The sequence below is a fragment of the Drosophila virilis genome, chromosome 5 (genome assembly GCF_030788295.1).
Source record: "Drosophila virilis strain 15010-1051.87 chromosome 5, Dvir_AGI_RSII-ME, whole genome shotgun sequence".
Classification (NCBI taxonomy): domain Eukaryota; kingdom Metazoa; phylum Arthropoda; class Insecta; order Diptera; family Drosophilidae; genus Drosophila; species Drosophila virilis.
Genome location: NC_091547.1, coordinates 14,054,327 through 14,081,851, shown reverse-complemented (window position 1 = coordinate 14,081,851; position 27,525 = coordinate 14,054,327). Strand labels below are relative to the sequence as shown.

The window sequence follows — 27,525 nt, the reverse complement described above, 5'->3', positions numbered from 1 at the left end:
TTTGGTTAGTGGTAATACGAATGAGATAGGCTTCCTTACAAAAACACTGCTATTTGATTAATGTAGAAATTTTACGTATCTGGCGTCGGCACGAGTATTAAACGTTCAGCGCCCCGCAGAAAACTATTTATTTTGACTATTGATTTAAAGATATACATTTGTTAATGTTTATATAAAAATTAAAAATAAAAATTATAGTTTAGTTTTATGACAAGCCCCGAATAACTGTTCTTGTTTCATTTAATAGAAAAACCATAGATAATTATTCAAGTTAATTTTTTCTCATGACCGTTACGGTCTGCGAGATTAAACCCTACCCACTGTTTTTAATTGTGTAACAATACATAAATATACATAAATTTACACAAATCTAATATTTATTTGTAGGCAAATGCATAAAGTTGGTCTGAAATAAATCAAACCTCTTATAATTATGTTTGTCCATGATATTCTTATAAAGTATCAAAAGAAACAAAAATTTTTACTATAATAACTTAGGAAACACAAAATTTGTTCTTTGGGGTCTTTATATTTATATAATCCTAAGGGCTACGGGTCTTTTATACAGCTCAAGAAAAAGTAATCGAATTATAAAAAAAAAATATATATATAAAAATAATTATATACAATTACACGGCCACTAATTAATAAGTGAATCAACTTTCTGATGTAGTTTAATGCGATATAGCCGAAACAGGACACCCAAAATACCCAGATATACTTGAACACACATTCCATGATAAACCCACAAAATGGGGTTCATTTAATTTTGGAGTCACCATCATAAAATTCATATTTTTGATATATTTGTACCCACATAACAAATTTGTCTTTAGCATTTTAATTCTTTGCAAATTTTAAGGCTGAAATCATTTATTGATTTATGCTTTATACTACCAATTGCAACCCAGATTTCATATGCCCCACTCATATAGTCTTTAAAATTGGCGCGTTTATACAAATGGAACTGCGCACAGACCAACGGACACGGCCAGATTGATCCGACTATTCGTCATATATATACTCCTGTTACAATCATTTGCACAATTGCACTAAGTATAAGAAAAACTTACCCGTCGTTAAACTACATTAGAAAAGTATGGTGGCATTTGATTTTTGCGCTCGTCGAGTCCAACAAAAATATTTTTAGCAGACAGAACTTTACTTTTACATGCTAATCAATAATTCTTTTCATTATGATGTTCCTACAGAGAATAGCAAGTAAGCTTAATGGTGTTAACGTATTCTAAATAAACTGAGAAAATACTCGGATTCCCAGCTCTAAAATGTTTAAAAATATCTTTTTCGCACATACTTAAAACTTTTACTTTGCATTGATATGTAATAAATGTCTACTGACAGAAAAAATGTAACAACCAAATCTTACTTTCATACACTCCACCACCATAGAAACACTAAAAAGCCCCAGTAAAACAATTATTTTTTCACCTCTTAGTTATTTTAAGAGTTATATAGTGAGCATATATAACTAGTAAAATAAAAAACAAATATACACTTTATAATTGTTTTCGAACCATTTCTGACAACAATGCTGAATCGTTGCTGGACATGACAGCTCCAGTTCCATCTTTATTTCTATATGATGAATTCTGGGCACGTTGAATTGTTCTATCCTCGTAACGCGTTCTTCCCTGAGATGCCATTGGTCTGTTTAGCGTATTGTTTGCATTATTTGGTGAGCTTGGTGGGGTGCTGTGAGCTGCAAAGTGTTTATTGACAAAATCCTGCTCCTTCCATCCATTTTTCTTATATACTTCACGCAGTTCGTGGTGCTGCCACATTGTGTACAAAACTTGACTAGCAAACTTTATAACACACGTAGTATATTGTTCTTTACGTCTTGTTATATTCATTAGTCTATCTACACCACCTGCATCTAAAAGAGAACGCGCGAACTCTGGATTTTTTTTAATGACTTCATTAATGGTTGCCAATACTGCTGTGATGGTATCATCTGATGTATTTTGGTCGTGTTGAGCATTCCCAGACGGAAGTTTTTGAACCAAATCGCGCATAGCATACTTGCCGATCAATTCTTTATTTCGTTGGTCAATAGCAAGGTTGCGCAGTGCTGTGGCAACAGCGCAAACGACACGATCAACTTCCATTCGTAAAAGTTCTACAAGTATCGGAAGCCCTTTTTCTTTGCGCACAGTAGCTCGAATATCAATGCTTGGTTGCCAGTAACAAGCTGACAAATTTTGAATTGCTCCAGCAGCGGCCTCAAGAGTTTCTGGGTTTGAACAACTTTGCAGTAAGGAAAGATAAAATTGCACCACTTCAGGTTGCCACAACTGCTCATATCCTTTGTTTGTTTTATTCGTTGTTCCTGAATTCTTTGAATATTCCGTGGAAAATATGTAGTCCTGTTGCGACTCATTTAATGCCAAATCCTTCTTTTTTTTACTTGTCCCAAAGCATCCCAAATTTTCACCTGTATATAAATAATAACAACTTAATATAAATTTAGTAAAAAACTACTTGTGTTACCTTTTGAAGATGACGGAACAGCCCTTTCTTGAATAATAAAAGGATGCTTATCATAATTTGGATCTTCGACTTCTTGGCATCTATACGAGAGATTGCGAAGAATGCAGACACAGTTTTCTACTGTTTTATTTCCTATGTTGTTTTTTTCAATGGAAGATCGAACAACGTAGAGAAGAGATTCAACCAAGTGCTCACAATTACGAAGGCATTCTCGTGCGTGCTCTCCAGCAGAACTGACATTTCGCAAAACACCAGACGCATTTCGAAATACTGTCGAAAAGCATGTTTCCCCGCAACAGATAGGATCCCAGCCCGAGTGGGGTTTAATAACGTTACATACTATAGCAGCCAGCGCCTCATCAATAATTGACCGTTTAATGTCTTCACAGGAAGACATATTCCATAAAACTCCAGTTACCAACTCTTTTACCTCAGTTTCTTGAGACCGGCAAAGAAGGTGTACCAAAGCTTCTATTCCTCCGGCATTTTTTATTGCTCGTTTATTTTCATCATTCTGTCTACCATATGATAAATTACGTAATGCCCCACAAGCATTTCTATAAAAAAAAAAAAAAAAAACAAAAATTATAATTAGTATACGAGGTTTTGTAGTGCATTTATTAAATGTTTAATACATAAGAAAGGAATGATGACAACCTTCTCTTTATACGACAAACGAGGTTTTCATCAAATTAATTTTTTGTTTTCTTATCAGTCCAGAAGCTACAAGCTTTAACAAATATAACTTTGTAGGACCAGATTTATGTTTAGACTCTAGTTACCAGTACAAAACACAAGTGTGCGTTGAATGATCAAAATATTATGGGGCAAATCAATTTAAATTGGACAGTCGTGCTTTTTCGGCATTGAATTTTGCTATTAAGCGTATGTGCACAAGGATTTAAGATATACATTTGTGATTGTAATGTAATATACTTACCTCCGGATATAACATAAAATTCATTTGGGTTTGGGCACTTACTTATGAATATCTGGCGCATCATATGATAATAATCGAATTAATGGTGGTATTCCTCCCAGAGTTCTTGTACGCTGCTTATTTGGATCATCCATATAACATAAATGTTGAAGGTATGCAGCAGCATTCGCTTTTATAGCATTATTAGGATTACTTAGAAAGCTTATTACTTCTGAAAGGTTTGGGTCACGCCATCTCATTGTTGAACAAAGATCACTGTCCGATCCACCAATGAAATCCTCTTTCTCTGCGACTCTGGGTGGAACAGTGTTAAGTGAATTTGTGGCAAATGGTACTAATTTGAAATCGCCTTGACTCTCAAAAGATCTACATTGAGAATCTATAGCTGATTCAGATCCATTAAGGTTATTGTCGAATGGTCTCGAAGCAAATTGCTTGATATTTGCACTTACACCGGGCAATCCATAATTGGCATCTGAAGTATAACCATATGGCATAGATGGTTCGTCTGTATAATGAGGTTCTAGCCCACACGGTGGTAAGACAGGTATACCAAAATCACCTGCTTCATCAAACTGTGGTGTTTGTATGTATCTTACGGTTGGAACTAATGTATGGCCTTCCATACCGGGCATAGCCACTTCTTGTGGAGCTGTTTCTATTTTACTTTGAGATCCAATTGCAGAGCAATGAGGAGCTATACGCGTGATAGCTCCAATACCAGTTGGCTTTGAAATATATAATGGTGCATTTGTATATCCGGCAGCGGTGTATTGCTCAAAGTTTTGAAAAGCAGAATATTGGGCCTGTATATGACCCGCTTCCGTTACCAATGACTGCTCCAAATTTGAATTTTGTTGAGGATTCATTTTAACAGCAGTCTAAAATCTGAAACGAAAGTAAACAATTGTTTTGTTGTATATAATGCACAACCTTCCTTTGTTTTAGCTATACAATATGTATATATGTATATGCAAGTATATTTTTATAAAACTTTTTTTTATAGGTAAAGGGATCCCAAATATTTTCCTCTGCTGGTTTCGAAATTGGCATTTACTTTCCAATAAAGCTAATAAAGCTTTATATACTTCTCTGAATCTAATCGGTATACTCCCATGATATAATCGGTACACTCCCAGACTAGATGCTCTGCACTCACCTGCAAGTGCATGAGTACATGCATTCTTACGTAGCCACATAAATACCAAAATACATACATATATGCCAAAACAAATACCAAAATACATACATATGTATGTACATAGTAGATGCAATGTCTAAGCCGAAATGGCGCAGCTTGTAGTTTAATAGGTTTCTGTAAATAGTGTGAAGGATATTTTCTAATAATGATCTCGAAATCCCTATCTTTTTATTCCATGCCTATATTATAAGCTTTTGTTCTTTGTTGATCGCGCTGAATTTACGAGCACAAAAAATTGCAATTACATATAAACATATTAAGCCCAGAGTTGATGCCAATAAATTTACTTGTAATAAGATTTACTTGACTTTTTGTATGGAAAGCTAACTATGAAAACTTGTATATAATGGCAAAGGTGTGTATGTATGCATGTTGGTTATTTTTCCTGCACTTAACATACATGCATACATTATTTTAAAAGGGCACGCCCCTTTCAGTTGCATGTAAATATGTATTCGCATTGAGTCTACATTTTATTGCACAGATTAAACAACAGTTATCGCGTTAAATAAACAAACTTTACCAATCAAAGCTATTATATATTTGCAAAAGTGTTTATATTTTTTGTCGCAGCAGATTTAATGAAGCGGGGCTTTAAAGAGGCATACGGACAAATATTTATGTGTACATACTAAAAATATTGATTTTTCGCAGAAATCACTAGTTCACTTTATAAAAATGCATTTACACAAATATACATCGACAATTTACCTGTTTTATTACTTCCAACGGAATTTCGTTCACAAATCTTTCTAGCAATACATTTTACATGTATAATATCTGTGGCACAACATTATGCCCTTTTTTTTTAATGATAAGTATTTGAACATTCGAATGTGCCTTCTGAACACTTTACATTCGCTTCAGATACATTTATTTGTGCATTTAGTTTGAGATTTATGATAATATTTTACTTACCTTAAAAATACCAGAAAGATATGATAACATTCATATTAACTTAAATAGACGTGAGGTATTTTCGACCAAAAGACTCCACGAACAGCACTACAGATATATTATTCTTTTGCCTGCTAATTCAAACTTGGAGTTGAGCTATTTACTCCGATTGTGTTTCAACTTACCAGTTCTTTTCAAATAGAACTAGCGCCGTTATCGGATTTATGGACATGGAACACGCAAGGCAGTTGAGCTACTGATGACTACATATTTTACGCTTATTGGGTTAGTTGGTATCTTATATACGATATTAAAGTTTCTTAACTTTTCGTAAAGTTCGGTTGCCAGATTTAAATGCAAATTGATCTAGTGGTGAAACCATGAGCACGGTGCCAAACTTCGTGCAAATCGGATAAGATTTGACCGAGCTATGAGATGTGCATTTTTTACCTATATCCATTAAGGATATTTGAGGGTACCATTTTCACATGAATTTTGACCAAAAATAGTGTTGCCAGATATTGATGGCAAATTGATTTAGAGGTCAAACCATGAACAAAAAGCCAAACCTCATGAAAATCAGTTGAGTTTTGGCCGAGTTATGTGTGTGAAAAATTTTGATCTGTGTCTATATAGGATATTTGAGGGTACCATTTTCCCATGAATTTTGACCAAAAATAGTGTTGCCAGATATTGATGGCAAATTGATTTAGAGGTCAAACCATGAACAAAAAGCCAAACCTCATGAAAATCAGTTGAGTTTTGATCGAGTTATGTGTGTGGAAAATTTTGATCTATGTCTATATAGGATATTTGAGGGTACCATTTTCACATGAATTTTGACCAAAAATAGTGTTGCCAGATATTGATGGCAAATTGATCTAGAGGTCAAACCAATAACAAAAAGCCAAACTTCATGAAAATCAGTTGAGTTTTGGACGAGTTATGTGGGTAGAATATTTTTATCTGTGTCTATATGGGATATTTGAGGGTACCATTTTCACATGAATTTTGACCAAAAATAGTGTTGCCAGATATTGATGGCAAATTGATCTAGAGGTCAAACCATGAACAAAAAGCTAAACCTCATGAAAATCAGTTGAGTTATCGTTGCCCGTTTAACGAAACACACTAACTAGAGATGCAGTATGGACGCACGCTAGGAACGTAATGCTTCAACTGCATACCAACACTGCCATCACTACCGGGCATATATGTCTTTCAATATCGTTCCATTTCCACCATTTCGGTTACACTTACAATATACAATTCACCCATCTTTGATTAGTCCAGCAACTCATGCAGTAATCGATACATTGGAACCACCACCCAAATTGATTAGTCCGGTTTTTCGTTGTGGTCGGAAGGCTAAGAAGTATTTCTGTTTAAACTTAAATATATACATTGCAATTGGTTTATAAATTTTGTAAAAGTATTCGCATATTGCAGAAAACATGGTAAGGGCCTTAAGAGCTAGGTTTAAGATGAAATTTTATAATAAATATTGTTGAGTACATACATATGAGTAGGTACGTTCATATCTTAGCACATCGTACAGCAAATACGATGATTCATGAATATTCGCGATGGTGGCATACACCAAAAATATAATTATTTGATATGAAGTTATTTTTATAAATCTAGAAAAGTTACCCTAAATATGTATATAACAATGCGTTATAAGTATATAAGCTGGTTAAACACATTCATATCTACACATATATGTATATATAATTATATATATATATAGACTCAATCCAAATATGTATACTTACGAATGTGTATATGCATGCAGACATGCTTGTATATTTATGGATACATCGGTATACATACACATGCATTACATACAAAGACATTAGTCAGAGTATGCTGAGTAATATGCGGAATATTAATCGGAGGCATCACTATTTTCGGTTATTTGTACATTTATGTATATTTACACATATATACAAATGTATGGAAATTTATATATGCATATATATACATATATATATTTTTTTATAGTATTTTAGTATACACAATTTTCAATGTGCATGTCCATGCGGAAATGTGTGGGCATGCCGGTTAATGATTTTCACAAACTTGCTTTTTGCATTTACTATTTGATTTTTTTATGTACATAATTATGTATGTATATATGTAAAAATCTTAATTTCCTTTTGACCTTTCATATATTCAATATTGAGGAAATATTAACGAATATCAACTGGTAATTCACATGCTAAAATTTTGCAATCATTTTTAACCAAGTGTTTATTTTTTTAGTATTTTTCTAAGTTTAATTCAAAATATTCATATGGATATGAATATCTAGGGAATTGTTAGTTATTCCCTGTACATCATAAACTAGTTTTTCAGTAAACGGATGAATATTGGATCCGGTTAAATCATATTTATTTGTCATATGTACATATATGTATAATATAGCAGGCCATCGATTGAAATTTTATTGGGCTTTCTACTTTTTCTATCTTGTACGTGTTATCAATCGTTAGGTAATATTATTCGCAAATGTACAAAAAAAAAGGCAAGAAGTCTGCAACCCCAAAAGGCCTTTACCTATACATATATATAAATATATACATGTGTACATAAAGTGGTTCGAAATTTGCCTTTGATGGACAGTTAATCTGCACAGAAAAATAACGGTGCATTTACTTTGTCAAAAAAAGGCGAATATCAGAAAGTTGTGTATTCGATGTTGAACTTTTATTAAATAAATGAAAATATACAAACATAAGTATTTTTATTCTTTATTAGCATTGAATACATACATTTACTATTCTAGCATATCTGCTAAACTTAGCCTTAGCCTTTTGTCTTAGCCAAAATTACATTTTTAGAACTTTATACTTTAGCAAATAATAATCTTAATAAATATATGGATTAATGGATCAGCTATTAAAAATACAATAGTTTTGTGTAACGATATAAAAATCTTGTATTTTCAATATGAAGCCCAGAAAAAGAACTTAAACTTCTGTAGGCTTTTCTTAATTACTGAGCTTTAATACATCTCCAAGTGTATGTAGCTTTTAAAATTTCAGTGATAAGTTTTGCTTCTTGCCTTATTCTTGTCAATTCTTATAATCGACAGGCTTCTGGAGTAACTGTGTCGGATGTATGCAAAACAACATACGAGGAAATAAAGAAGGATAAAAAGCACCGTTATGTTATTTTCTACATTCGCGATGAAAAACAGATCGACGTTGAAACTGTTGGAGATCGGAATAGCGAATACGACCAGTTTCTAGAAGATATTCAGAAGTGTGGTCCAGGAGAATGCCGGTAAGTTAAATGTTAAAATTGCACAAATGGATTTTTGACATATTTGGATAAGCACTCAAGTAAATACAATTCCAATTATAAGAATCTATAAATACATGTGCGTGCAAACATAAACATAAGGAAAAATAGTTTGGTGCAATCGGTGCTTCTCTCTTAAATATACTTTCTAAATATACCCATTCACATATTCCTACTACACGCGCAGCCTAGCATTGTTTCAAAGCATCGATTGTTTGGCTCATTTCTGCTGGTGTTATTGGGTGGGGAAGGGTCGTGGGATCTTCTGTTCGAGTACTACTCCGCGTGGGGATCGGGGAATCTCCTAGAATCTATTTTAAACGCGAAGAACAAGTAAAGTATGGGTTCTTCTGGAATATGATGGACACCCTGATCCAGGTTTAATTGTAGGGCAAATAACAAAAAGAATTTTCGGGTGAGATTTAATTCTGTCTGATGTGTCCTATCTAATGCAATGTTCACAGTTATAAATCGAAGCAAAATTGAGTTCACAATTATAGGGTTGGCAAGATTCTATGACGGAGCCCTGATTTTTAAACGAGGATTAGGAAATAAAGAATTTGCAATTTGCTGTGGCTGGGATATGGATTTGCCCGGTATACCCGTCCATTGTGGGCCATTTTTTTATATGTATTTGATAACATTTTTGTTTTTATATTTCAGATATGGTCTCTTTGATTTTGAATATATGCACCAATGCCAAGGCACGTCAGAGAGCTCAAAGAAACAAAAGTTGTTCCTTATGTCATGGTGTCCTGATACTGCAAAGGTATTTTTTATTGTTTGACTTTAAAAAACTAACTAATATGTTATATACTTTAGGTTAAGAAGAAGATGTTGTACTCTAGCTCTTTTGATGCATTAAAAAAATCTTTGGTGGGGGTCCAAAAGTATATACAAGCTACTGATTTGTCAGAAGCATCTCGTGAGGCTGTAGAGGAAAAGCTTCGTGCTACTGATCGCCAGTAGGCTGCAATGACAAACGTCTCTGTGCAATGCATTTAAATAATTGCATGAATCAGTGATTATATTTGTATCCGGTCAAGATCCCCAATTTGTATGAGAATTTTCTACATAATTTGTATTTTCAGTATAAATAAAGAAAATTATAATGAAAACTATTTGTATCATTTAATTTACATTGTAAATAGGAAACATTTGTAAAACGAAATTATTGTGTCTTTCCAATAAAGAATAAAATAAGTAGGAGGCTCTAGTCGGAATTTCCTGAGCCCTTTTTTACCAACACCAAATACAGCTTCGAGCTCCATTATATAAGTGGTAATTAAAAAAGAATATTTCCTCAACTGGACTCGAACACACTTAAAAATGTTCACTTGTTTTTTAAATTTGAAAATGATATAACAAACTTTATTTTTGTTTTGCAGCTGAGTAACTTAACTGTTAGACGAGGAATATATAACTAATCTGTGGCTTCTCATTTTGTTTATAACGAAGTCTTTGTTATGTAAACATTTTGGCTCGAAAACAACACGTCGTTAACCCAAGGAAGGTATTCTGTCGATTGAGGGCAGCCAACATAATTCTGATGTGGGTGTACCTTCGGCGCGGAATAAGCAGGTAGGGAGAACGGACCGATCCGGTAAAAGGTGCATTATCCTGTAGAGTTGCAATGCGCCAATTAAAAGAGAACCTACTGAGTCGAAGAAAGAGGCAACCTTAAAAACGACGAGGAATATATTCCATGGAAACTTTGTGTAGCCAGGGGCCAACGACATGGTTGCTGGAATAGCAATATGGATCCACTGATGGAAAACAAGCCGTGAGGAGAATCGTAATAAGACAAGTCTACAGCTACTACTGGCCCGGCATGTTGCGCGACGCCGCCAAGTTTGTGAAATGCTCCGAGGTCTACCTAGTCGTATGTTGACGAGACAGGTGTCGAAACTTATGGCAGTATTTTGTAAGCGTTCCTTCAGTTTATCTCTTATCATCGACGATTAAGGATAATAAAGACATGAATAATGTTAAGGCTCAGCTATTAAGAGCATATTCAATTAGTGAAGGCTTGAAGTTTGCTTCAAGTATGGAACAAAATTTTCTCGTTCATGATCTTAACATGGAGAGTACATTAAAATTGCAACGTTTTCTTCAGTTTTGTGAAGCTGTATATCAAAAACTACACATGCAACTTAGAAAAATTAAAAAAAGAGCAGCTAAACAGAAAATAATAATTGAAAATAAGACAAAGCCAAAACAACTTTTCATGACAAACAAAATTCTTCATTTTAATCAATAATTGGTAGAGTCCGTAATAAACGTGCACGCTTAATGTCTAGTAACTATGCATAGTTGCGAAAATAATTCTATTTCTAATTTCAATGTAAATTTAGATAGAATGAAACTTAACAAAACGTTTTTACCATTATTTTTTTTTAAAGCAAGGTTTAATTAATATTTTTATCATTATCATTTAATATAAATAGTATGTATAACAAAAAAAAAACGTGTAGAGTTTTAAGATTAACGATAAACGATTTTTATAAGTTGTAGCAAATATTCCCTATTATTTAACATATTGTATGTATTTTTTTACCCAATCATTTTTGCACGTATTTCTAATGAAAGTAGCTGGTGTGAAAAAATAGATTTGCAATTAGAAACATTCGATCGATATATGATAAGATTCAGATCTTTCTGACTCCGTCATAAGTCAGCTGTAGCAGTAAAAATGGTTAATTATGATCGGAATGGTGAAATCGAACAAATATTTTAGATGCGTGCTGCGACGATATCTTGACATACATATGTCTCCAAAGCAACTCTGTGTGTTGCCATGTTTGACAACCGGAAGATCACAGAGATATATCCCTTTCCTTTTTGCTACTGGCCTCTGAAGTACAAGTTGAATTATTCAATTTGTTGACAAAAAGTTCAATGTAAGTAAATTAAGCGTATATAGATTTGATGAATATTAATGTAAGTAATATTTTTTAGATGCCGCGTGAAATCAAAGAAGTTAAGGATTTTTTGAACAAGGCTCGCCGCACCGATGCCCGTGCTGTCAAAATAAAGAAGAACCCTACAAATACCAAGTTCAAGATTCGTTGCTCACGTTTTCTTTACACACTTGTGGTACAAGACAAAGAGAAGGCAGATAAAATCAAGCAATCGTTACCACCAGGCTTGCAAGTGAAGGAAGTTAAATAAATCTGCTCTATGTGACGTGTGTTGATGTACTTGATTTCTTGGGCACTATCTTTCAATATGTTCGTTATGGAATAAAACAAATGGACATAATTGCGGTGTAAAATTTAGTTCTTATTTTTATCGGCTTGCATATAAACATTGTTGGCTCTGTGATCGTAAAACATTATTCATTCAGGAATACGGATCTACGTGGATATTGCATATCATGAAAAATGAGCAGACCCAAATCCATGCGTTCTTAAAAATAATGTGAGTTTATATGTGACTAGCGGGTATAAGCCGGCATTGCCCGTGGTACGTATAAAATAAACACCCAAACTTGTGGAAATCGGATGAGACTTGACCGAGCTATGGGAGAGGGCATTTCGGCATATATAGGATATTTAAGGATACCATTTTACGTGGGTCTTGACCAAAACTAACGATCAATGAAATCATGGGAAAGAGCCAAACCTCGAGGTAATTCGGATAAGATTTGACCTAGTTATGGGGGTGGGGCATTTTGACCTATGTCTATATTAGATATTTGAGGGTACAATTTAAACATGAATTTCGACCAAGGTTAATGTTGCCAGATTTATTTGTCAAATTAATCTGCATGTCAAACCATGAACGAAATGTCAAACTTTTGGATTAGTTCCGTGACATTTTTTAATGTTAATGTTCGACGCCAGCTTGGTTATATATATATGATTACATGATTATTTACCAATAACGATCCAGCATAATATGCTTGAGCTGTCCCAAAGAATTTGGGTTATGCATTTTCAACCTAATACAAGCCACAGCAAAGTCGATAAATTTTTTAATTGTGTGTCATTATTATAGATGCATTCGCAGTGAAAACATGCATTTAATTTATTGTTGTCGATAGGTAAAATAATCGAATTATTATATTTTATCGAACAGAATTATTTTACAGAGTTCTAAAATCGAATGTATAAAAATATGAGATTGCATCCCTGACCAGTATAAGTCGGCTTTTACATTGTTTTGCAACCGCCTTGTGGATATGATTTGTCCAAACAAGCGTTAATAAAATGGAATATGAAACCTCCTTACCTGAGCTTAGTGGTAATTCAATTGAAAGTTAATAAGTAGTTGCATCTTGTTTGCTTATGATATATTAAACAATACATTTCTATAGACACGAATGAAATATATATATACACACATATATATGTATAAGATATATTTATATGTATATTTATATTTATATATAAACTGCATGATTCCCTGTGTACTTTAATATCATCTGAATATGGCTAGAGTAAAATGCAAGACAAAATACATATGTGCTCTGCGGTAAAAACATTTTAGGACTCTTTGTTATAGCAGACAGTACTAAATACATATGTACATACATACAACTCGGGCCTCATTTGACATTAAATGTTAAAACTGGTCGTAAAAATGTATGTTATTACCATACACAATCAAGATCAGCAATATTATTGTGTTAACTGTTCTGCAGTATCTAGAATTTGCCCAAAAGTTGCAGTTAATTTACAATTGTAGCTCTGGTTCATATTCGTGAAGTATGTACATATGTATGTGTTTAAGAAAGTGACCCTTGCGAAATTTTACATCGGGTATATCGAAAAAACGAGTCATTTTGGCACTTCCTTGTAGACAGTTGCCAACGGTATTGCAGATGTGTGGAAATAGTGATAGTTCGTAAATGTGAAGTTTGATAAAAATATTTTGAACAAAGAATCAAGCAACTACTTACCGACCGATAATTTCTATATAAGCTATGATTTAGTGATCCGATGTTAATAAGATTTAAGTGTATTGAGCATAGCAACTGGATTAACAAAAGTTTCCAACCAATAACCTACTTTTGGACCGCATAGGAGAAGCACTGAATGAGTTAAGATGGACTTCAGAGGATACTGCAGGATGTTTCCTATGAGATACAATACCCCACTTCAGCCCCATTGATTTCTACTCGTGCAGGTCAATTTCTTTTTTTCCAGGCATTTGACTGATTCACTGAAGCAGTCACTCGTTTCAATGGCAGCTATATGCTATATTTCTCCAATTCGGTCGGGTCCGATATATAGTTTGGACTGCCTGTAACAGAATGACGGATCTATGTAAATGTCAAGTCGGAGCTTCCCTGTCTTTCAAAGATCTGGCGATCATTGTTATTGGTAGACAGTTTTAGAACATGAAGGTCCCATGCCAGAAGATGCCGTAGAAACAGACAGTTCCCCCTATTGCACGCATCATCAACGCCTTTCTTGTCAAGGATTGCAGGGTGCCTATTTCTTTCTCCTCCACCCAATGGATATGAGTACAGTTTTGAATATATCGCGTCGTTGTCAATTATGATGACAGAAGAGTTGTGTGGCAGCGATCCGTTAGAGTTTGCCCGTATGCATGAACGCAAGGATCTCAAAACCTATAAGAGCTAGATACTTGATATTTTAAACGTGGTCCTCCTAGTTTTTTTCCCGATGTGTTTGTTACAACAAATATGTGGTATTGTTGGTGCTTATACTGAATAATAATAATAATAATTGCATAAAATCTTTTTTTTGATTTTGATACATATATTTAAAAAAATGAATAACTCTTGTTTTCAGATGTTCTCGCATTAAGCTGCAACAAGAGGCTTGAACTGCTGGAGTCGTTTTTAAGTGAACCAGATGGCGATAAAAAGTTAAATTACAGCCTTAACTTAGAGGATAATTTTAAAAGTCACCAATTTTCAATTGATGCTTTATTGGATACATTTATACTGCTTTATGATGAATGCAGTAACTCATCTCTTCGCAGAGAAAAAAGTGTATCGGACTTTCTTAAGCTTGGTAAGTTCAAAACGCATTTTTATATACCCTGTTCACAACGTACATACTTGTTGGTTTTTTTGAATATGCGTCTTGCTTATCGTCCGTCTTTCGTATAATGCAATTTTCGCCGCTTTTGTAATTTAAAGCTTTAAGCTTAAAAAATATTCTTGTTTATATTCTTGTCAACGTGTAAAATCTGCGAAATGTATGTACGAATTTATGAAATTTTCAGGTCTTAAATATATATAATATGTCTCTTGCTTTCAACATGATATTTTTGTTCAATTTTGCCACCAATCCGATCCCATAAAGTATATATATTCGTGATCAGCAATTGGCTTTTTGAGAATACATGAATATTTCATAGTAGTATAACATCTACCGTTGAAAATTTTACGGCTTTGGCTATTGCACCCTTACGATACAGGAACGTATTTCTTCACAAATATCTATTCCTAAGGTAACTGCATCCAAATAAAGTGATGAATAGTTTAAGTTATCAGGAACAATCATTTGCATTTATCCACAACAAACTCGTAGAATATCCATTACATAAGAAAGCTGTATCCCTTCAGTACGTTTCTATTCAAAGTACCAATCCAACGAATCGGTCGAATTTTGAAATAACCCTTGATTAAGTTGTCAGTTGAAGCTTACTAGCGGGGTGTGCCAATAAAACAAAACCCAGCAGAAAAAGGTTTGGTTAGCTTCGTTTAGTTAAGTTTCAACCTTTTAGCCAGTTTTGCAGACGATTGTTCTCGAATGCTCATTGCTTTTAATGCATCGGAATTGGTTGTTACCCCAAAAAATGTTATATTCAGCCTCAAACGAGCTCATTTTCATGGTAAGTTCCCTTCTTTTTTTTATTTGTTTTGTGTTTATGGTGGTTGATTAAAAAGTTCTTTCCGTTTTAACCACTGACTTGATTTTATTGTCTTTCCAAAGATATTCGTCGCGGAGGACATTCCCAAGTTGTGCACTCCGACAAAGAGATGAGAGAATTTGGGTCATTAAGCGGATGTAGATTTGAGTTCACACCTCGTGAACACTGCAATTATGAGGCCCTTGGAAGGCAGGTGTAAAAACTGTCAAATACCTTCTCCCGTAGGTGGGCAAATCGTTTTGGTCGAAGTTAGGTCCGTGATGAACTATCAACCAGGCTCAAAGCTATGTTGACCCCCGAGAACCGACTGACACTCTAGTTTATGATCGGACCCCGTATCAGGAGAGCCCAGGTTGATTAAAATGGTTTCGCGATTATGTGCTAGACCTCCATCAGGGGTAAGAGACATCCGCAGCAGTTAACCACGGAAAACGCGACCTCGTGATGCAACTACCAGCGAGTGTTGTCGCAATGTATATTTGCTGCCTTACGGTTTTTTACATGGGGTAATAAAAACCCAATAACTGTGTCTTCTTGAAATGTCACTTATATTTGCGTTACAAGTTAATTAGTATTCTTCCTGTCAAATTTCAATATAAAAGGTCTAGCTTTCGAAAACCAAGAAAACAAATATTGAGAGCTTATCAAAGTTAGAATCTATTGCTTAAAAACCCCAAAAAGCAACAATCTGTTCTAAAACTATATTTAAAACTTGTTTAAAATAATATTGATTTTATAACTTAATTTTAATTTTTCTTTACGAATTTCAGCTAAACCGTTTGTCCACATTGTAAGGAAGCTTCGCCTGACACGTGAAGACTTTGAAATATTAAAAATTATTGGACGTGGAGCGTTTGGTGAAGTTTGTGTTGTTCGCATGCTCTCGTCGGAAAATATTTTTGCAATGAAAATATTAAACAAATGGGAGATGCTAAAGAGAGCTGAGACGGCATGTTTTCGCGAAGAAAGAGACGTGTTAGTTCTTGGAGATCGTCAGTGGATCACAAACTTGCACTACGCATTTCAGGATAATATAAATTTGGTATGCTATAAACAAACACTTTGATGTCTTGGGTGTCGATAAAATCAGCTTTTAGGAGAATTCAAATGTTCTTAAGTGCATCCAAAAAACACTTTAACACATAAGAAAGTACGGCGGGAAGGTTAGGCAGTCGCTGTAATTTTAATGCTGTCAGCTTCGCCCTATCTAAAATACATTTTTAATAAATCAAACTTGATCTAGAATTCTAACCATGAAGAAATGGCAATACCTTATGAAAATCAGTTGATTTTTGACCGACTTATGGGGTTTGAGAATGAGAGAAAAAGTAGTAAATTTGATGTTACATTTATCAGTCTCATAAGTTTCACATTTTTCGATATCCCTTTTTTTTTTCATTTTAGTACCTGGTTATGGACTATTACTGCGGTGGAGACTTATTAACATTATTGAGCAAATTTGAAGATAAACTTCCTGAAGATATGGCAAAATTTTATATTACAGAAATGATCTTAGCGATAAATAGCATTCACCAACTCAAATATGTTCATAGAGATATAAAACCGGACAATGTTTTGTTAGACAAAAGGGGGCATGTACGGTTAGCAGATTTTGGATCCTGCTTACGCTTGGATAAGGATGGTACCGTTCAATCGAATGTTGCCGTTGGTACACCTGATTATATATCACCCGAAATTTTAAGGGCCATGGAGGATGGAAAAGGACGTTACGGAACAGAGTGTGATTGGTGGTCACTTGGTGTATGTATGTATGAAATGTTGTATGGAGAAACTCCATTTTATGCAGAAAGTTTAGTGGAAACATATGGAAAAATTATGAACCATCAGAATTGCTTTAATTTACCTTCTCAAGATACTTCACACTGTAAGTTATCGGAAGCATCTAAAGACTTGCTTTGCAAGCTAATTTGTACACCAGAAAACCGACTTGGTCAAAAGGGGCTACAAGATTTTATGCAACATGCCTGGTTCGAAGGAATTGATTGGGAAAATATTAGATCTGGCCTTGCGCCTTATATACCAGAAGTATCGAGTCCAACAGACACATCCAATTTTGATGTGGATGATAATGATGTGAGATTAATAGATTCTATTCCTCCTTCATCGAATCCTGCCTTTTCAGGATTTCATTTGCCATTTATTGGATTTACATTTTCACAAAACTGTTGTAAATCAGATTCAAAGTCAAGTGACCAATCCCCTGATAATAAAAATGCAACGTCCGGTTTAGATAAATCTCTTGGAAGTCCCTATTTGTGCAATAAACTATCTAGTGATACAGAAAAATCTAGCGAAATATATAATAATCAAATAAAAACATTAACAGAACAGTTAATTACGTCTAAACGAGAAAAAAACGAACTATCCGCAAAGTATAATGAACTTGTTGAGAGACTCAAAATTCAAGAATCTGAACTTAAGGAAACAATTTCTCAGCGCAATGTGGCAATGATGGAATACTCGGAAGTTACCGAGAAGCTTACTGAACTTCGAAACCAAAAGCAAAAACTCTCACGACAAGTTCGAGATAAGGAAGAAGAGCTTGATGCGGCAATCCAAAAAAATGATAGTTTAAGAAATGAGTTGCGAAAGTCTGATAAAACGAGAAGAGAACTGGAACTGCACATTGAAGATGCTGTAAATGAAGCGTCGAAAGAGAAAAAAATTAGAGAGCACGCTGAAGAATGTTGCAGAAAGTTACAAATAGATTATCGAAAATCGATACCAAATGTAGATTCAACAACTCCTACAAGTGTCTCTTCGGGAATAGCATCATACGAAATAGAACGCTTAGAGCTTCAATATGCCGAAAAGTTAAATCATCAACAAGCGCGCAATAATTTAGAGCTAGAAGCCCTGAAAGAACAGCTTAGTGAGTTAGAAACATCCAACTCAATACTTTCTGCTGAGTTGCAACAAGCACATGAAAAATTAAAATGTGCCCCTATTGATTATATTGCTGATTCAGCAGAAACGATTTTGGAATTGCAAAAGAGATATGATTTGGATAAATCGACATGGTACGAAGAGAAGCAACGTTTAAGCTCAGAAGTGAGCGAAAAATGTAAAAATCTACGTGACTTACAAGCGGATGAAATTCAAATACTTAAGGAATTACAAGTCAAGCGAGAAGCAATAAACCATTGGGAGCTCCAAATGGCAGAAATTATTCAATGGGTATCGGATGAAAGAGATGCTAGAAGTTATTTACAAGCGCTAGCTACAAAAATGACTGAAGAAATAGAATATCTCAAACATGTTGGAGCCTTAAATAATAATGCTGTAGATCATAAAAATTGGAGAAATAGGCGATCACAAAAATTGGATAAAATGGAGTTACTCAATTTGCAAAGTGCTCTTCAACGCGAAATTCAGGCAAAGGCATTTATAGCTGAAGAGCTTAGTCAAACCAGGGCTGAACTTATTTCTACCCAAAAGGAAGTTTGTGATTATAAAAAACGATGCGACAATATTCTATATGATTTAAAGAAAAAAGAAATCGAACTTAGAGACATACAGAAAATTGATGTTGCATATCCGGACTCTTTTTTAAATAAATCATCGCATCATAACAACGCTTTCTTCAAAGATATTTCTATAAACCCTGATGTGATAGACTCTGAAGAATCATATGTCAACGATGCCAGGGATAGTATTTCTTCCGCATCTAATTTGTTTCAAGCGTCTAATAGTGGAATGCTTTTTAACTACGAATCAAAATATTCACTTAAAACAGTTAAAGACAATATAAGTGTTAAAAATTCTACAATTAATGATGACATTAGATCTGAAAATAGTTCCAACTATGAGGAATCCAAAAAAAAGCCCAACAATTCTTCAATTCATCAATTCCTTGTACGAACATTTAGTAGTCCTACCAAATGCAACCACTGTACTTCTTTAATGGTGGGATTAACAAGGCAAGGCGTTGTTTGTGAAATTTGTGGTTTCGCATGTCATACTGTTTGTTGTCAAAGAGTTCCGACTATGTGTCCAGTACCCATGGATCAAACTAAGAGGCCTTTGGGTATAGATCCCACAAGAGGAATTGGAACAGCATATGAAGGATATGTTAAGGTTCCCAAATCCGGTGTCATAAAACGAGGATGGATTCGTCAATTTGTGGTCGTGTGTGACTTTAAACTCTTTTTGTATGATATATCTACTGATCGGTGTGCTTTGCCTAGTGTAAGTGTATCCCAAGTGTTAGATATGCGTGATCCAGAATTTTCTGTTGGCAGCGTCCGGGAGAGTGACGTTATTCATGCTGCTAAGAAGGATGTCCCGTGTATTTTTAAGGTAAGACTTTCAGAATATATAAATAATTTATAGTCCAATAAGATCTAATATTGAAAATTGCATCAAGATCGGTTAAGAAACACAGATGTTATTAAAGAAAACGTGTGGTTGTATATACATATATTGGCACGTATTAGCGGCAGCTAGCGCAAAGCCCAAGAATTTTTGTATACCTGTTTCCCCAGTCGGAAACACCCAACTAGAGCCTCTTGTTTTGTTTCTCCGATCTGATGTACACACTGCAAATAATGTGAATTTACGCGAAAAGACAATTACGTAAAACAACTTAAAAGATGTTAAATTAAAGTAAACTCACCCTTATTCATACTAAAAATTCATCTTTTTAGATTAAAACGTCTCTTATTGAAGGAGGAATCTCATTAAGCACTTTGATGTTGGCGGATAATGAATCGGAAAAGTCCAAATGGGTAATCGCATTGGGAGAACTTCATCGCATTTTAAAACGAAACAATTTACCAAATACGGCCATTTACAAAGTAAACGAAATATTGGACAATAATTTGTCGCTTATACGAAACGCACTATGTTGTGTTATAACTTACACAAATCAAATTTTACTAGGAACAGAAGATGGGCTGTTCTATTTAAACCTAGATCAATATGGTGAGTAATAAAAACATATATTTTCATTACGTTAAATCATGTAAGAAAGTTTCAGTTGAGTACTCCAACTATGCAATACTCAGAATACACAATAATCCTTTCTAGAAAATTAAAATTATTTTTAATTTCTACTGAGGGACACTATGTTCTGCTCTACCAACTGCTTTGTAATTTAAACCATTCATTTTATTTTAAAATCTGCTTGTTTATAAAAAAAATGAAACCAATCCAAATTTTTTCTTTCAGAAATTGCGCGTATTGGCGAAACAAAAAAAATTTTGCAATTGTGGTATATTGAAGAAGAGCAGATAATTGTTATTCTTTGTGGAAAACAGCGACATTTGAGGCTTTTACCGATAAGAGCTTTGGAGGCAAGTGACGTAGAATGGATAAAAGTAATAGAGTCTAAAAATTGTATTTCTGCTTGTACCGGAATAATACGGCGTTATCCAAGTATTGTGTATTCATTTATTATTGCGTTAAAACGACCCAATAACCACACGCAAATCATCGTTTATGAAATTAATCGAACGCGTACCAGACACCAAAAGACTTGTGAGTTCACGATCGGATATTTAGCTCAACATCTTCAAATATTGTCAGATATGCGCCTTGTTGTTGCTCATCAAAGTGGATTTACAGCCTATTTTTTGAGAGGAGAAGCAACAGCAATGTGTAAGTATAACAAATATTTTAAATATATTTATGCGGCCTCATGATAAATGAAAACTATAAAATAACTAAACAGATAATAACTAATAGATAATCAAGGTTTAACTGTTTATTAATTGGTAGATAACTATAAATACTTTTATTGAAAGAAAACAATGATTTCTCTTTTAGCTCTTGTTCATCCAGAAAATCAATTATGTGCGTTTTTGAATTATTCTGGTGTTGACGCTGTTCGAGTAATTGAAATACTTTCCCCAACCGGAGGAACTTTTGGAGAATACCTCTTGGTATTTCAAACTCTAGCAATATATGTTGACTTACAAGGGCGAAAATCTCGAGATAGAGAAATAATGTATCCGGCTTTTCCCACTTATATAAGTAAGTATTATTGCTCCTTTCCAAACAAGTTTTTAAATCCTGATCCCATTGAAAATGATACAAAATGTATAAGGGTTTTTGTGCACATGGATGTAACAGCTCCGGGTTACGTTCATTTCCAATATGCATTTCTGCGGGGTCTTAAAAAATAAAATTTTGTGAGTGATATATATTTAAATAACGATCGTCATACTGTTATGTTTGCAGCATATTCCGATGGTCATTTGTTGGTATTCTCGGAGACTCATCTGGATATATTCAACACACAAACCTCTGAGTGGGTTCAATCTATTGGCATAAAACAGTCACTTCCTCTGAATAATATAGGCAACGTTGTTTTAACATCTATCAATGATACGCCTTTGATTATCTACTTGGCAAATATTCATACAAGTAAGTAGTATATCCTGATAAATTTATATTGGTTAGTTTTAACTAAGTGATTTTAAATATGAATAATTGAATTGTGTGGGAATGAGAGTTATTCAGTTGGTTGCACTTGAACATTATTCAAATTAAAATTAACTTATTTTTCCTTCCAGAGGGACAATTGCACCATCATGATGGCGACCAAAAGGGAGTCGGTAACATTAAGCGTAGATTTTCTCTTAGAGAAATTAACAAAACAGTTAAAAGGTAAGTACTGAAAATATGCTTGAGTTTTAAGTAAAGGAATGGCAGTCGAAGTCTTGCTTCGCAGAATCGGAAGCTATTGGATGATGTTTTGCTTTTGAGGGCTCTGCAATATTATTTTCTTGTATCTCATAGTTAGTTATTTTAAAAAACAACAGGTAGTCTATATCTATGAAAATGTAATTTTCTACTTTCAAAATACTTTCAGTGATCGAAGATCAAAAATGATATCTGGTCCAACTAATTTCAACCACATTTCTCATATGGGACCTGGAGACGGTATTCAAAATCAACGATTATTAGACTTACCAACCACTTTAGAGACAGCCGAACACACAAGTAAACAGCTTATAACTTCATTAAATTCCGTGAACCAAATAAGAAAAAGTAACTTACTGGATCAAGGTATGTATTATAAATATGTGTACTCATTTGATATTTAAAAACTGTATAATTATATTGTTGGTGGTTTGCCGATATTTGGCTTTAAGGTATACTTTAGCTAAGAATCGTAACTTAATAAATACTATAATATAATATAAATATATTGTTAACTTATTAAGAGAAACTTGTATTTCCCAGCTGACGGTAACTCTGAGGATTTCGGTAAGGATAACATGCTGTCTAGGACTCCCAGCCCAATACGCACGTTACGTTCTGATGACCTAAACAATATTGATTAACATGTAATAGGTACATTAAATTAAATGATTGCCGAATAAAATTGAATAAAATTTAACTAATGTGATATTTGTTATATAATTTTCTTACAGATTATGCGTGAGTAAAATCAATTTTTCTACATTTTGAAACTAAATGTACCATGTATCCGTTGAATATATATGATTCGGTTACCTCCTATTCCTTTCTCTGAATTGATTCGACAAGAATCGATAGCGTTACTCGCCCTATTAAATAAATATAACTATTTTGTTTGGGAGCAAGCTTAACTTTAGTTCGATTGCTTTCAAACTCCTTTTTAAAGCTCACAATAAAATAAAGTAAACTTTTTTCGCTCTAACTCTGGCACCTTTTAAACAGCTGCTTCAGCGCATTATAGGAGAATACATATTTAAAATCAAAATGCAATTTATATTAACCTTTTTTAACGTTATCTTTATTAAAAAATATATATATTATAGTACAAATAATTTTCTTAGTAACTAAGTCTTTGGGTTAAAAACTACAATTTGGTAGTGCTAATTCTAATGGTAGTTATTTTTTGTTCTCAGAAGTGAAAAAGCATATTATGATATTTAGGGTAGTTAAATATTCTTAACACAAATTCCAACTAGCAGCAAACTTAACGACAAAGGTGCCACCGATCTGGAACCGTTTGAATTTAATTGAATGCTATCGATTAAAAGGTTGTATGTGCAACTGCTGGGTGGTTTAACAAATGACGTGAAGTTAGGATAACGTATTATCTCGGAGGGCTGTAATTGGAAAATTAATTGTATTCTATAGTGTTTTTTTTTACTTGACTTACGATTGACATCGACTCGTTGGAAACACGACAAAAAGTCATATGCTTTCCTGTTATCATAGCATGCTCCACGCGTTTTGTGAATAATGGCTCTGACCAAGGTAGCTGATTTATATGTGAAAGGAATGTGCGATCATGAAATTCTACCGGATCCGAAATTAGCAGTTTGTCTAAAAGAAGATAAAAAAGAGAAAAATTAGTTATATGTAGCTTAATATACAATAATCATTTGATTTGTTTTTTAATTGCCAATGGAGAAAAAGGCAATATATTTATTTAAACACAGACTCTAAACAAGATTCTTGTTAAATAAATAATAAGAAAATAAACAAATCTTTTTGATAAAGACTATGTTAAGTCGAGAGACTAGATTTTAATTAGAATAGATCGACGGAAACGGCCCTATCGAATTAGCTGTTAATACTGATCAAGAATATATAGATTCATTATGATGTCTGAGAAATCAATTCCAGTACATTTGAAGTCCTATTCAATATTAAACAAAAAAGATCGCATACTTAATAAAGATCCTTCGACGACTATGTCTTCAGCGCTCATATTGGTTTGGTTAGGCTTTGTTTTCGCATATATCGTATTTGGCATGTAATCTAAGAGATTTCCGTTGTATAAAAACAAATTTTCCACATCAGTCATATTTAATGAATAGAACTGATTAACTCCGAACATCTCAAAAAATTCACGCACTGGCGTCATGCTGTAACAACCAGCCAATTCGATTTTCGGATAATATGTGATAAAAGACAAACACATTTCATGTTTAGTCGAGTATCCACCGAATGTGGCTCTTTTACGATGCGTCGTGTCATAGGCGCAGTCTGTAATAATAAAATCTCCAGGCAGGACAACCGTCTCGTTAGCCAGCTGGTGAAATTGCTGATATTTATAATCATAGTTATCATCTTCAATGATGCGTTGCAATTCCTTGCCGCCTCGAATATGTCGCAGGCTCATTTTGCGACCAGCGCGGTGCGTATGAAGAGTACCAGATATAATTTTAATGCCATCCTCGGGAAACAACTGAAATCGTTAATTGTTAGATACATTAGACTTGATAAGGACGTTTACAACTTACTACATTTGAACATGAAGGTCCACAAATACCAACATTACGGTACAACTTTTGTCCAGGTGGAATAATTTGGGTGTCGGAAATAGAAACTCCGCTGATTATGATACCCCCATCGTTGGCACGTAGTTGAGGCGTATAGTGAATTCTAAATCCGGAATGATCTACGGCTGTTGACAATTTCATATATATATATTTAAATGCCAAACATTCGTTTTGCGTTTGAGGTGCTGGCTTACCGCGCAAAGCCTTTGGATTATCATAATGTATTTCGAGCATATAATATTTGACGCCCGAGGAGCCACCTATTGGTATGCCAACATGGTGAGGCAAAAATTGGCCTGTAGAACCGACAGACCAAACGGCCACTGGTGTGGAACAAGAATCCCAGTCCCGTGGCGTCAACGAGTTGCTGTTGCATACAGTGCCAGTACTTCTTACCCAAACGTCCCACGACTCGGAATCTGAACCAGGATATGATTTCGCGGAGCATTCAAAAAGAGTCATATGATGGACAACTGTATCATCCGCTGTACTGTATATAAAGTATTAATTTACTTAAGTAGACTTATGAAGTTTATATGCGCTACTTACGAAACATGTGTTAAAAGTGGCTCATAACCAATTATATGGTGTTTTCGATGCAAAATAGGAGCTCTTATTATTTTACACCAATAGAGAGTATCCATCGAAGGCTCAAGAGTCACATTATTAACAACAATGTCCCACTGGTGAGTTAACTGATTGTTTGTCTTATTTTGTTTTCGAAAAACTGGATTCATTAAGAGCAGTGGCTTAGCACCACGATTCTGACCATGTCCCTCTAAATTACCATGTATCGGATCGATTTTGCCAAAAGACCACAAAACTTTAATCGTGTCATGCTTGAATATAATAAATTAAAATAAGTTGAGTTGAAAACCTTTTGAGATAATATACATACGCCTAATGGAATATCGTAGGGATCACACGTTTCAAGCAAACGCTTAAATGCGACATAAGTATGCGTGCCATTTTGGTAGCCATCGATAACGTTGTAGTTTTGCGTATCATCCTGTATAGGTGCTCCATGCGCATGTTGTATTGAGCCATGACAATCCTGTGCAAAAAAGTATTGTTTCTCTTTATCAATGGGAATAGCTTGTGCTTGTCAATGTTAATTGAAAATCTTGTAACAACTGTAGTAAGATTTAAATATAGATTGGGACAATTGCAGCCATGCAAGTGCCCTCTTAGGTTCTGTAGCTATCCGAGAACTGTTCGTCTACTTTTGGATTTGGAGTTCTATCTTTATATAATATCAATCCGATTAGAAGATTCACTCAGCCTGGTGCTCTACACCAAAGGCAAATGAGCTATTGTCCTGAAACTATGCCAAGGTCCCTTTTTATGTTGCAGGGACAACCTAGGTCCGAACCGGCTTATTAACAGCTTACTACGATCGAGCAAAAGTTTACATGGGAAAAACTAGAAATGTACGTTTTTGTATGAACAACGTTTTGGTTTATCAAGACACCTATTTTCGTCATTTATACAAATCAACTTATTGTGAGTACAACTTTTTTGTTAATCAAGATACATATCTTGAACAATCCCGACATTTGCTAATTAAACTATGCTGCTTATAGATGAGGCAAATCTTATCAAGATCTACTTCTATATTATAAAGCTCCGAATCTGCAAGGGTAACAAGTACTCGGCACAGCAAAGATGTCCCCACAAATTATTATTTTTAATAAGTTAGACTACCTTCAAGCGTTAAATAGGCAAAGTACGTTAATTTTTTGGCTAAACCTTGAGCGAGCTCGTAGCATTTTATCTACTTGCTATACAATGTTATTTATACTTACGAGTGCGTTTGGTTTTCCAGTCTGATCATCGACCCATAACAATACCATATCCGCACTGTACATGCGGCCGTCTTTTTGTGAAAATCCAAGGCCAATAAAGCCACGCGTATTTACAGTTACCTTAAAGTAAATATAATTTTCCTTGATTTGCCACTCGAGCCAGTACAAGCCATTCCTGTCCATCATTTCAAGTCTCTGCCAGTTCTGATGGCGGACAGATGCGTGTGAAGCGGAATCCCTACGATCCTCATAGCTGTGGTGCGCACAGTTAACGTTTTGCCGTATGAAAACGACAATAAACCATATCCTTGCGAAAATGTGCAGCAACATTTAAAACCTGTTTTATATAGCTACACTGAGTTTAATTTTGTATCACTAAACTTGTATGTAATCTATATTAATATTTATTTGTTTATCGCTTTAATGCAGGAGCTATGCGCCTTGTGTACTGTTGCACGCCTTTTCCGCTTTAAATTGCCTTCGATACTTCGTTTATACATATACTTCCAAGGGAGGGTCATTTCACAAGCCGGCAGATGTTTCGAAGGAACTAACACACCACCTTTTCCACACAGGTATATACGATCTTCTAAAAATACATACAAATAAAAACACACATACACATATACATAGATATACATATACGCGTCGTCCTCGCTCATGTTCAACGTTAAGATAATATCGATATTTTAAGTTTCACAATATTAGCACTATCGATGTATGCAAAAGATCATTAAAGCCGACAGATACGATATTTATTGTATCGAG

The 27,525-nt window shown here is 34.4% G+C and overlaps 5 protein-coding genes across 7 annotated transcripts; 3 read left to right on the top strand and 2 right to left on the bottom strand.

Moving 5' to 3' along the window:
- Positions 1-52: 52 nt before the first annotated feature.
- On the bottom strand, positions 53-5,722 carry p120ctn (adherens junction protein p120). Its single transcript, XM_015174886.3, has 4 exons — positions 5,571-5,722; positions 3,494-4,339; positions 2,512-3,068; positions 53-2,455 (listed from the first exon to the last, which is right to left on the bottom strand). The coding sequence occupies exons 2-4, from the start codon at positions 4,318-4,320 to the stop codon at positions 1,518-1,520; spliced, it is 2,322 nt and encodes a 773-aa protein (XP_015030372.1). The 5' UTR covers positions 4,321-4,339; positions 5,571-5,722; the 3' UTR covers positions 53-1,517.
- A 1,125-nt stretch (positions 5,723-6,847) lies between these two features.
- tsr (Cofilin/actin-depolymerizing factor homolog tsr) lies at positions 6,848-9,973 on the top strand. The gene is made up of 4 exons (XM_002049972.4): positions 6,848-7,006; positions 8,647-8,837; positions 9,519-9,624; positions 9,678-9,973. Exons 1-4 carry the CDS (start codon positions 7,004-7,006, stop codon positions 9,822-9,824), a joined length of 447 nt encoding a protein of 148 aa, XP_002050008.1. The 5' UTR covers positions 6,848-7,003; the 3' UTR covers positions 9,825-9,973.
- Positions 9,974-11,616: 1,643 nt separating this feature from the next.
- Positions 11,617-12,129, top strand: RpL38 (ribosomal protein L38). The gene is made up of 2 exons (XM_032436617.2): positions 11,617-11,755; positions 11,814-12,129. Exon 2 carries the CDS (start codon positions 11,814-11,816, stop codon positions 12,024-12,026), a length of 213 nt encoding a protein of 70 aa, XP_032292508.1. The 5' UTR covers positions 11,617-11,755; the 3' UTR covers positions 12,027-12,129.
- A 310-nt stretch (positions 12,130-12,439) lies between these two features.
- On the top strand, positions 12,440-23,686 carry gek (serine/threonine-protein kinase gek). 3 transcript variants are annotated; one of them, XM_070210355.1, is made up of 12 exons: positions 12,978-13,100; positions 14,618-14,842; positions 16,478-16,749; positions 17,112-20,027; positions 20,375-20,651; positions 20,898-21,326; positions 21,495-21,701; positions 21,909-22,094; positions 22,244-22,337; positions 22,543-22,739; positions 22,917-23,027; positions 23,108-23,686. In XM_070210355.1, exons 1-11 carry the CDS (start codon positions 13,067-13,069, stop codon positions 23,015-23,017), a joined length of 4,938 nt encoding a protein of 1,645 aa, XP_070066456.1. In that variant the 5' UTR covers positions 12,978-13,066; the 3' UTR covers positions 23,018-23,027; positions 23,108-23,686. The 3 variants fall into 3 exon arrangements, with proteins under 3 accessions (XP_032292505.1, XP_070066456.1, XP_002050010.2); XM_032436614.1 differs by lacking the exons at positions 12,978-13,100; positions 23,108-23,686 and adding an exon at positions 12,440-12,485 and having other exon boundaries at positions 22,917-23,073; XM_002049974.4 differs by lacking the exon at positions 23,108-23,686 and having other exon boundaries at positions 22,917-23,073.
- LOC6626403 (MOXD1 homolog 1) lies at positions 23,600-27,345 on the bottom strand. Its single transcript, XM_002049975.4, has 8 exons — positions 26,758-27,345; positions 25,851-26,006; positions 25,502-25,791; positions 25,147-25,442; positions 24,914-25,077; positions 24,339-24,858; positions 23,824-23,990; positions 23,600-23,770 (listed from the first exon to the last, which is right to left on the bottom strand). The coding sequence occupies exons 1-8, from the start codon at positions 27,085-27,087 to the stop codon at positions 23,600-23,602; spliced, it is 2,094 nt and encodes a 697-aa protein (XP_002050011.1). The 5' UTR covers positions 27,088-27,345.
- Between the last annotated feature and the right edge of the window lie 180 nt (positions 27,346-27,525).

Coding starts and splice junctions, on each gene's coding strand:
- p120ctn (XM_015174886.3), bottom strand. CDS start 4,320: ATGAATCCTCAACAAAATTCAAATTTGGAGCAGTCATTGGTAACGGAA. Junction 3,069..3,493: donor GATGCGCCAGATATTCATAA/GTAAGTGCCCAA, acceptor TTTTTTTTATAG/AAATGCTTGTGGGGCATTAC. Junction 2,456..2,511: donor TGTTCCGTCATCTTCAAAAG/GTAACACAAGTA, acceptor ATTTATATACAG/GTGAAAATTTGGGATGCTTT.
- tsr (XM_002049972.4), top strand. Junction 8,838..9,518: donor TGTGGTCCAGGAGAATGCCG/GTAAGTTAAATG, acceptor TTTATATTTCAG/ATATGGTCTCTTTGATTTTG. Junction 9,625..9,677: donor GGTGTCCTGATACTGCAAAG/GTATTTTTTATT, acceptor TATATACTTTAG/GTTAAGAAGAAGATGTTGTA.
- RpL38 (XM_032436617.2), top strand. CDS start 11,814: ATGCCGCGTGAAATCAAAGAAGTTAAGGATTTTTTGAACAAGGCTCGC.
- gek (XM_070210355.1), top strand. CDS start 13,067: ATGGAATATGAAACCTCCTTACCTGAGCTTAGTG. Junction 20,028..20,374: donor ATGTCCCGTGTATTTTTAAG/GTAAGACTTTCA, acceptor TCATCTTTTTAG/ATTAAAACGTCTCTTATTGA. Junction 21,702..21,908: donor GGCTTTTCCCACTTATATAA/GTAAGTATTATT, acceptor TTATGTTTGCAG/CATATTCCGATGGTCATTTG.
- LOC6626403 (XM_002049975.4), bottom strand. CDS start 27,087: ATGTTGCTGCACATTTTCGCAAGGATATGGTTTATTGTCGTTTTCATA. Junction 25,443..25,501: donor CCACTTTTAACACATGTTTC/GTAAGTAGCGCA, acceptor CTTTATATACAG/TACAGCGGATGATACAGTTG. Junction 23,991..24,338: donor CGTCGAAGGATCTTTATTAA/GTATGCGATCTT, acceptor ATCTTCTTTTAG/ACAAACTGCTAATTTCGGAT.